Raw genomic sequence first — 10,224 nt, 5'->3', positions numbered from 1 at the left:
GGGCGACTGCCTGGTGCCTTGGGCCAGGATGGCCAGGGACCCGGGGTTCTGGGACCGTTGGGTAAGATGTGCGCTGTGACTAGCTGTCTCACATAATAATAACAGACAGTCCTTACATCATACTCAGCAAAAAAAAAAAAAAAAAAAAAAAAAAAAAAATTGCAGGTAACGAGCCTCGGCCGGCGGCCCCTCCGCGTCCCCGCCGCCGGGCCGGAGCGGGGCCGGCCGTGCGCGCCCCTCGCGCGGCGTCCTTCTCGCGCCCGGGCTCCGGCCGCAGCGTCCCGCCCGTCGGCCCCGGCAGGCCCGGCGCGCTAACGCTCTCTCTCCTTCAGCAGCCAGCCAGCTCTGTGTCAGGGTCGGGGGGTGCAGAGAGTCAGGACAGAATGCAGGGTGGCCCGGCCCCCAACGCGGCCGCGTCGTCAGTGGCAGATGTGCACTGCACCCCTCCCAGCGGTAGGTCAGAGCTCTTCCTGCCGGGCACGGCCGGGGACTTCAGCCTGAGCGCCAGCCTGTCGGCCTGTACGCTGCTTTATGAGGGGGCCGTGGAGCCCATGCAGATTGACGTGGACCCGCAGGAGGACCCGCAGAATGCGCCCGATGTCAACTACGTGGTGGAGAACCCCACCCTGGATCTGGAGCAATATGCGGCCAGCTATAGCGGCCTGATGCGTATCGAGCGACTGCAGTTCATTGCTGACCACTGCCCCCCGCTGCGAGTGGAGGCCCTGAAGATGGCCCTGTCCTTTGTGCAGAGGACTTTCAATGTGGACATGTACGAGGAGATCCACCGCAAGCTCTCGGAGGCTGCCAGGGAGCTGCAGAATGCACCTGATGCCATCCCTGAGAGTGGCGTGGAGCCCCCACCCTTGGACACAGCTTGGGTGGAGGCCACGAGAAAGAAGGCCTTGCTGAAGCTGGAGAAGTTGGACACAGATCTGAAGAACTACAAGGGCAATTCTATCAAGGAGAGCATCAGGCGTGGACATGATGACCTGGGTGACCACTATCTGGACTGTGGGGATCTCAGCAACGCCCTCAAGTGTTACTCCCGGGCCCGGGACTACTGCACCAGCGCCAAGCATGTCATTAACATGTGCCTCAACGTCATCAAGGTCAGCGTCTACTTGCAGAATTGGTCCCATGTGCTGAGCTACGTCAGCAAGGCAGAGTCCACCCCGGAAATCGCCGAGCAGCGTGGGGAGCGTGACACCCAGACTCAGGCCATCCTCACCAAGCTCAAGTGTGCGGCAGGCTTGGCTGAGTTGGCAGCACGCAAGTACAAGCAGGCTGCCAAGTGCTTTCTGCTGGCTTCCTTCGACCACTGCGACTTCCCTGAGCTGCTCTCCCCCAGCAATGTGGCCGTGTACGGTGGCTTGTGCGCTTTGGCCACCTTTGACCGGCAGGAGCTGCAGCGCAACGTCATCTCTAGCAGCTCCTTCAAGTTGTTCTTGGAGCTGGAGCCACAGGTTCGGGACATTATCTTCAAATTCTACGAGTCCAAGTATGCCTCGTGCCTGAAGATGCTGGATGAGATGAAGGACAACCTGCTGCTAGACATGTACTTGGCTCCCCATGTCAGGACCCTGTACACGCAGATTCGCAACCGGGCCCTCATTCAGTATTTTAGCCCCTACGTGTCAGCTGACATGCGCAAGATGGCCACAGCCTTCAACACCACAGTAGCGGCGCTGGAGGATGAGTTGACGCAGCTCATCCTGGAGGGGCTCATCAACGCCCGCATCGACTCCCACAGCAAGATCCTGTATGCCCGGGACGTAGATCAACGCAGCACCACCTTTGAGAAGTCTCTGCTGATGGGCAAGGAGTTCCAGCGCCGTGCCAAAGCCATGATCCTACGGGCAGCCGTTCTGCGCAACCAGATCCATGTCAAGTCCCCTCCCCGGGAAGGAAGCCAAGGGGAGCTGACACCGGCCAACAGCCAGTCCCGGATGAGCACCAACATGTAAGAGCAACCTCCGTCTTCAGGATGGTCTGCGCACCCCCACCCTGCCCACCCCCCACCCTCGGACTCCTGGGCCTCTCATCTGCTCCAGCGGCACCTCCGGAGGTGTTGCCTGTGGCCCACTTGCAGGGGTCTGGCTGCTGACTGACGCTAGTCCTCGTGAACCTAGTTGAGTTCCTGAAGGTAAAACTCACAAAAAGAGGGGCCTCCGCATATCTGGGCCTCCCCCCCGGAGTTTTTAATTCTCAGACTTGTCCACTCTGAGCCTCCAGCAATTCATCAGTCACAGGTCAGGTGTTCCTACCAAAGCCCCGGCTCCCGCGGAGGCGTCGGCTCCAATAAATTGTAATTCCCTGTTTTCTGCTGACTGTCTCTTCAATTTGGGGGCACCAGTTTGCCCTGTGACCTCACTGCTCTTGTGGATCTAAGAAGAGTTGTTGATTTGTTCAGTTTGTTTAGCTTGTCACTTGTTGTTACAACTTCCACATCCTTGTATGCTGAACTGTGAACTGGAAGTCTACCACCGTGTTTTTTGTGGTTGTTTTTTTGGAAGGTAGCCATGTCCGCTCATTTATGAATCGTCTCTGGCAGAGTTGAGTAGTTGCAACAGAGACCATATGGACCACAACATCTAAAATTTATACTATCTGGTCATTTACATGAAAGGTTGGCCAACACCTGAGTTAAATTATAAACTCTCTTTAGTAAAAGGAGCTTTATTCTGATTGGTTTACAGAGGCTAAGAAGTACTCACATAAATCTAATATTACTAGAATTTCCAGAACATAAAGAAAGTGAATTATGTACTAGCTTTTGATGGGAAAAAAAAATCACTTTCTCACAGAAACTGCTAAATCATAATCATTTTTATACAGGAATCCAAAATCCTTGGGGAAATTATCCTTGTTTGACAGTTTGGAATTTTTTTTTTAATCTGTAAATTTATTCCCTGGATTTGTCTTCTCATAAAGAAACTAGTTAATCTGAACTTCCTGAACTTTTCATATCATGTTATTGATTAGATAAGTTTACCACCACATAATGTGGAAATCAGGAAAAATGTAAACTTGTATGTTCAACAATTTAGAACTCTAGTCATCTCTCACTATCCATGGGGGATTGGTTCCAGAACCTACCATGGAACCAAAATTTGACAGTGCTCAAGTCCCATAGTTGGCCTTCCATTTCCATAGTTCCACATCTGTGGATTGAACCAACTACCAATTGTGTAGTACTGTATATATTTGTTGAAAAAAATCCACATAAAAGTAGACCCACACAGTTCAAAAAAAATCCATATAAAAGTAGACCCACACAGTTCAAACCCATGTTGTTCAAGGGTCAGCTGGATATAAATTCTGATGAACTTATTATATCAACATGTAGTGTGTCATTTTAAATAAAATTTCTAAGACTCTTAGTTAACTTTAGCAGTTGAAAATAATATTAAATAGGGTTAAGTGATGAATCCATTTGAGTTCCATAGATAAATTCTAAGTAATGCAGAATACTGAAATATAGGTCACTATGTTTCATAGTAATATATCTATAACATAGAAATAGATACAGATTGTATATATACACTCTATATATATGTGCATATATACAATATATTTGGAGAAGGAAATAGCAACCCATTCCAGTATTTGTGCCTGGAAAATCCCATGGACAGAGGAGTCTAGCGGGCTACCCTCCATGGGGTCCCAAGAGATGGACATGACTTAGGACTAAACCATCATCACCATACAATATATTACATGTAAACACACTAAAATATATCTTAGTGTATGTATATGTATATATATAGCAATACATATATGTGTATACTTTATATATTAAAGATTGACTAATTTGACTATCTAAAGGTTAAAATTTTCTGTAAGCTAAAAGATACCATAAACCAAGCTGAAATAAAAATGATGGTCTGGGAGAAAATATTAGTAATATAGCTGAAAAAATAGAATATCTCTGCTATACAAAGAAACCCAACACATTGATTTTTAGGAAAAAAACAAAGAACTGAATGTTAAAAAATGAGTCAAGTATATGAACAGGTCATAAACGAGGAAATGCAAAGGCAAACAAATATTTTAAAAACATACTCAACCTCACTAATAGGAGAGTGGAAATCAAAACAATAAGATACATTTTTTTTTTTTTCACCAGTCAGACTGGCCACATGTAAAGACTGAGGATAAATGCTGATTAGAAATAAGTATCTATAAACATTGCTGATAAGCTTATATGCCATTCAAAGGAACTAATCTTTGTAAAATAATCTGTTGGTATTAATTTTAAGTAAAAATACACATAGTCTATCTTACACTCAAAAGTCTGTGCCTCCCACCCCTACCCCTTCCTCTCCCCATTGATAACCACTAGTTTGTTCTCTGTATCTGTGAGTCTGCTTCTTTTTTGTTATATCTACTGATTTGTTGTATTTTTTAGATTTTATATATAAGTGATATCCTACAGGACTTATCTTTCTCTGTCTGACTTATTTCACTATAATGCCCTCCAAGTCCACCCATGTTGCCACAAATGGCCAAATTCTATGCTTTTTTTAGTGACTGAGTGGTAAGATAGGCTCAAGGTTGTATTGTATAACTCGGGAAATACAGCTAATATCTTATAACGACTGTAAATAGAAAGTAACCTTTACGTTAAAAAAACACATAGTTGTAACACAGGTATCTTATTTTGAATTCCATTACATTTCCAAGTGCATAATTATTATGAACCACTCTTCATATGGGCTTCCCAGGTGGTGCTAGTGGTGAAGAACCTGCCTGCCAGTGCAGGAAACCTACGAGACACACTTTCCATTCCTGAGTCAGGAAGATCCCCTGAAGGAAGGCATGGCAACCCACTCCAGTAGTCTTGCGTGGAGAATCCCATGGACATGGGAGCCTGGCAGGCTACAGTCCATAGAGTCACAAAGAGTTGGACGTGAGTTAGCATGCCCTCTTCATATAATACATGTACTATATTTTGACTATGCAGATAGTATTATTTTCAGTGGCATTTGTGACTTCTAAAAAAGGCGGGGGGGAAAGAGATTGATAAGTCCTAAAGCAGAAATGAATACTGTAAGCCTGAATAACAGTGATCCAACACTGGGTCAGGGAGCTTGGGAGGATATGTGTTGTGGGGAGAGAGGAGGGGAGAAGGAGGGAATATATTAAGTATTTTCCAGGAACTAAAACAGATTTGGATAAGAACACTCTTAAGGCAATTGTCACTGACTGTTTTGAACATTGAATAACATCTATTAAATTAAATCCTCTATATTGGGAAGGGAAGTCGCTCAGTCGTGTCCGACTCTTTGCGACCCCATGGACTGTAGCCCACCAGGCTCCTCCATCCATGGGATTCTCCAGGCAAGAGTACTCGAGTGGGTTGCCATTTCCTTCTCCAAAATCCTCTATATTAGGTTCCTTAAAAAAGTGTTTTGTGAAAGCTTACAGAGAATATTAGAAACAGTATTTTTCCTTAGAGAGAAAAAAGATAGGGAAATCCATCATACCAGCTTTTTTCTGTCAAAACCAGATACCATCCAGAATATAGGCAATCCTAGTGCTCAGAGATAGTGCTAATAATATGCCTCAATCAGAATGTTAAGATAAGCCATTATTATTACTGGAATGACATCAGTTCCAGATAAAACTGTGCTGTTGGACACTTTAACCATCTCGTAAGGTTTCAGACTGATAATCTGGCAAACATCCAATTTTTAGCATTCACTACACAATTACTGATGGGAAAACATTAAGTTTCTGGCTGACTTGTAAAGAAAGTAGTTATTTCATTTGGGTACATACATCCTCTGGATCATTGAAAAAGCAAGAGATTTCCAGAAAAACATCTACTTCTACTTTATTGACTACGTCAACACCTTTGACTGTGTGGATCACAACAAACTGTGGAAAATTCTTCAAGAGATGGGAATACCAGACCACCTGACCTGCCTCCTGAGAAATCTGTATGCAGGTCAAGAAACAACAGTTAGAACTGGACATGGAACAACAAACTGGTTCCAAATTGGGAAAGGAGTACATCAAGGCTGTATAGTGTCACCCTGCTTATTTAACTTCTATGCAGAAAGTACAAGGAGAAGGTTATGGCACCCCACTCCAATACTCTTGCCCGGAAAATCCCATGGATGGAGGAGCCTGTGCGCTGCGGTCCATGGGGTCACTGAGAGTTGGACACGACTGAGGGACTTCACTTTCACTTTTCACTTTCATGCATTGGAGAAGGAAATGGCAACCCACTCCAGTGTTCTTGCCTGGAGAATCCCAGGAATGGGAGCCTGGTGGGCTGCCGTCTATGGGGTCGCACAGAGTCAGACACGACTGAAGTGACTTGGCAGCAGCAGCAGCAGAGAGTATAGCATGTGAAATGCCAGGCAGGATGAAGCACAAACTGGAATGAAGATTTCCAGGAGAAATATTAATAACCTCAGATATGCAGATGACATCACCCTTATGGCAGAAAGTGAAGAAGAACTAAAAAGCCTCTTGATGAAAGTGAAAGAGGAGAGAGAAAAAGTTGGCTTAAAACTCAACATTCAGAAAACTAAGATCATGGCCTCTGGTCCCATCACTTCATGGCAAATAGAAACAATGGAAACAGTGACAGACTTTATTTTGGCGGGCCCCAAAATCACTGCAAATGGTGACTGCAGCCATGAAATTAAAAGATGTTTGCTCCTTGAAAAAAAGTTATGACTAACCTAGACAGCATATCAAAAAGCAGAGACAGTATTTTACCAACAAAGGTCCAACTAGTCAAAGCTATGGTTTTTCCAGTAGTCATGTATGGATGTGAGAGTGGGACTATAAAGAAAGCTGAGAGCTGAAGAATTGATGCTTTTGAACTGTGGTGTTGGAGAAGACTCTTGAGAGTTACTTGGACTGCAAGAGGGTCAAACCAGTCAATCCTAAAGGGAAATAGTCCTGAATATTCATTGGAAGGACTGATGTTGAAGCTGAAACTCCAATACTTTTGCCACCCAATGTGAAGAACTGACTTAATTGAAAAGACCCTGATGTGGGAAAGATTGAAGGTAGGAGGAGAAGGGGATGACAGAGGATGAGATGGTTGGATGGCATTACTTGCCAGGAGCCAGCATGAGGAACTCCGCCCGTGGCAAAGGTCATGAGGAAGGAGGCTCGGCATACGCAAAGGTGGGATCGAGCCTCAGGAGTCCCCCTGGAAATTCTCGAGCATCTACCCCCAAAACCATGCCTACTTTACTGCTTTGTGCTCTCACCTACACCTCTGACTTTACGGGGAGGGGGGGGCTGTCCTGGGCATGACAAGAGTGTTTTAGTTCACAACTGTGAGAGGCATGAGATGTTCTAAACTGTCTGAATACAGATTCCTTTGAGCAGTTAAAAGATTGATTAGAAACTGTATTGGTGAAGGGTTTTTCACTTGTTGGGCCAATGTTTGCTGCTAAGTTTCCATATCCCTTACCTGCTGTGTCCCTGGCAGTGTATTGATTAATATAATTGGTGTAAGTAGTAGCTTTAATGTTTGTAACCTTGGACCCTTGAGTTAATTCTTTTTCTTGTTATAGCCCACCACACCTTTGCCCTATAGGAATGCAACTTTATCTAATGCTTTTGGAGGGTGGCGCCTGACTAATCACCTTTAGAGAAAAATAAGTTTTCTGAAGAAAGGGTCTTAAAATGTTAACAGGCCTCCGGGCCAGAAGATGATGCAAATCACCTAAACTTTTGCATATGATAAGTTTGCAGGAAGAAAGCCTGGCTTACTGCATGACTCTACCCCTTCCCCCATTATCCTCTATGCATAACTTAAGGTATAAAAACTACTTTGGAAAATAAAGTGCGGGCCTTGTTCACCGAAACTTCATCTCCCCATGTCGTTCTTTCTCTCACCTTCTGGCTGAATTGTAGCATGGAGACTCATCAAGCCTACTAATTATGCCTGGGCTTCTAAGATCTGACCCGGGAGGCTTTAGTGTCTCCTCTCCTTAGGAAGAATGGGAGGACGCCTGCGGCGTACGTAGGTGACGTAAATTCCTAGCCTTGGAATTTTATTAGCTTTCCACAGAAACCAAGTTATTCAGCCTCTTTTCTCCACTGAATTTTCTCACTGAGCTATCCTTATTTAACCACTCTTTATATCCTTAATTAACGTTTAATTAAGAAATTGTTTCCTGATCCTCGCCGACACCGTCCCTGCTTCGAATTCCCTGGATCCATCGGGGCTGGACCCCGGCAATTACTGACATGATAAACATGAGTTTGAGTAGGTTCCGGGAGTTGGTGATGGACAGGGACGCCTGGCATGCTTCAGTCCATGGAGTCACAAGAGTCGGACATGACTGAGTGACTTAACTGAACTGAAGAGCTAAATATCTAATTAACCAAGTAATGAATGATATAACTGAACCATGACTCCTGGTTAAGCTAGAACTTTACAAAAATTACTATTATTATTCAGTTTCTCAGGGCTGGTGAATTCTATATAACCTATATATAAAAGGGATGAAACAGTCAAATGTCAATGGATGCCCATATCCAACCTTCACCACCTACACACACACACACACACACACACACACACAGCTGTTTTATGAGAAGGAACATTTTTGGCTACAGCCTCAATACCAGAGGATTTTTTTCTATGATGGGATCTAATAAACAAACAAACCTTTAGAGAAAGAAAAGGACACCTTCAGAGGAGGAGGCTTCCCTGATAGCTCAGTTGGTAAAGAATCCACCTGCAATGCAAGAGACCCCGGTTCGATTCCTGGGTTGGAAGATCTGCTGGAGAAGGGATAGGCTACCCACTCCTTGTGGCTCAGCTGGTAAAGAATCCACCAGCAATGTGGGAGACCTGGGTTCAATCCCTAGGTTGGGAAGATCCCCTGGAAAAGGGAAAGGCTACCCACTTCAGTATTCTGGCCTGGAGAATTCCATGGACTACAGTCTATGGAGTGGCAAAGAGTTGGACACGACTGAGCGACTTTCAGAGGAAGAAGGGTTTTCTCAGCATCAGGCTTGAAAACGTGTGTGTGTGTGTGTGTGTGATAGTCTCTCAGTCATGTTTGATTCTTTGCAACCCCCATCGACTGTAGCCCACCAGGGTCCTCTGTCCATGGAATTTTCCAGGCAAGAATACTGGAGTGCGTTGCCATTTCCTTCTCCAGGGGATCTTCCTGACCCAGGGATTGAAGCCCAGTCTCCCGCACTGCAGGTGGATTCTTGACCGTCTGAGCCACCTGGAAAGCCCTAGTTCCTGTCTAAAATGGGGACACAGTTCCCATCTCAAACCAGTTTCTCTATGAGTCTCCTCCTTTGGAAGTGAGGGAGGCATTCACAGATGTAACCGAACCAAAGATTTTTGAAAAGACTTAGGAGCCCCTTTGCCACAGCATAGACTGAAATCCTACACATCAAAAGAATACAAGTCCACACTTTCCTGCTATTACACATATGGCATAACAGAAATGTATAAAGTCTGTGAGGAAAAACTCTGTAAAGTTTATGAATTCTAAGCAATTCTGAGTCGAAACTAGAAATGGTCCTGAATGAAAATATCAGCTGTGATAAAAAGCAGTATATTCACATGTGACCTTGTGAGTGTGTGTCAGAAAGGAGAAACTGGTGCCCTCTTTCCGTCATTTTCAGATTATTCACTTCAGTCTTTCCATTTCAGGTTCCAAACCAGGATGAACTTCTTACCGCCTTCCCCAAGGGCTGAGCGGGAGACTGGTCTTTCATCTAAGAACAGTCAAACCCTTACCAGATGCATTAAATTGCACCTTTGCTGCTGCTGCTGCTGCTGCTGCGTCTCTTCAGTCGTGTCTGACTCTATGCGACCCCATAGACCGCAGCCCACCAGGCTCCCCCATCCCTGGGATTCTCCAGGCAAGAACACTGGAATGGGTTGCCATTTCCTTCTCCAGTGCATGAAAGTGAAAAGTGAAAGTGAAGTCGCTCAGTCGTGTCCGACTCTTCGTGACCCCATGGACTGCAGCCCACCAGGCTCCTCTGCCCATGGGATTTTCCAGGCAAGAGTACTGGAGTGGAGTGCCATCGTCTTCTCCAAAATTGCACCTTTAAATAGGCTTTACATAGGCTGCCACTATGATTTGTATTACTGAGGGAGCAACCAGTAGGAGGAGTGTGATCGGGCAGTGAGTGGCTTGGTTCTGAGGCTTGGTAGGACCAAACAGGTGTGTTTTGAATTGTTGGGAGGATTTAGCAAGGAAAGAGAAGGGC

The 10,224-nt window shown here is 45.2% G+C and overlaps 1 protein-coding gene across 1 annotated transcript; it reads left to right on the top strand.

The window, feature by feature from the left end:
* Window positions 1-230: 230 nt before the first annotated feature.
* On the top strand, window positions 231-2,117 carry LOC123464619 (COP9 signalosome complex subunit 1-like). Its single transcript, XM_045161973.1, has one exon. It carries the CDS (start codon window positions 384-386, stop codon window positions 1,965-1,967), a length of 1,584 nt encoding a protein of 527 aa, XP_045017908.1. The 5' UTR covers window positions 231-383; the 3' UTR covers window positions 1,968-2,117.
* Window positions 2,118-10,224: the final 8,107 nt, after the last annotated feature.

This window comes from Bubalus bubalis, chromosome 10 (assembly GCF_019923935.1).
Source record: "Bubalus bubalis isolate 160015118507 breed Murrah chromosome 10, NDDB_SH_1, whole genome shotgun sequence".
In the NCBI taxonomy this organism is placed as follows: Eukaryota; Metazoa; Chordata; class Mammalia; order Artiodactyla; family Bovidae; genus Bubalus; species Bubalus bubalis.
This window is presented reverse-complemented; position numbering and strand designations above follow the sequence as displayed.

Coding starts and splice junctions, on each gene's coding strand:
- LOC123464619 (XM_045161973.1), top strand. CDS start 384: ATGCAGGGTGGCCCGGCCCCCAACGCGGCCGCGTCGTCAGTGGCAGAT.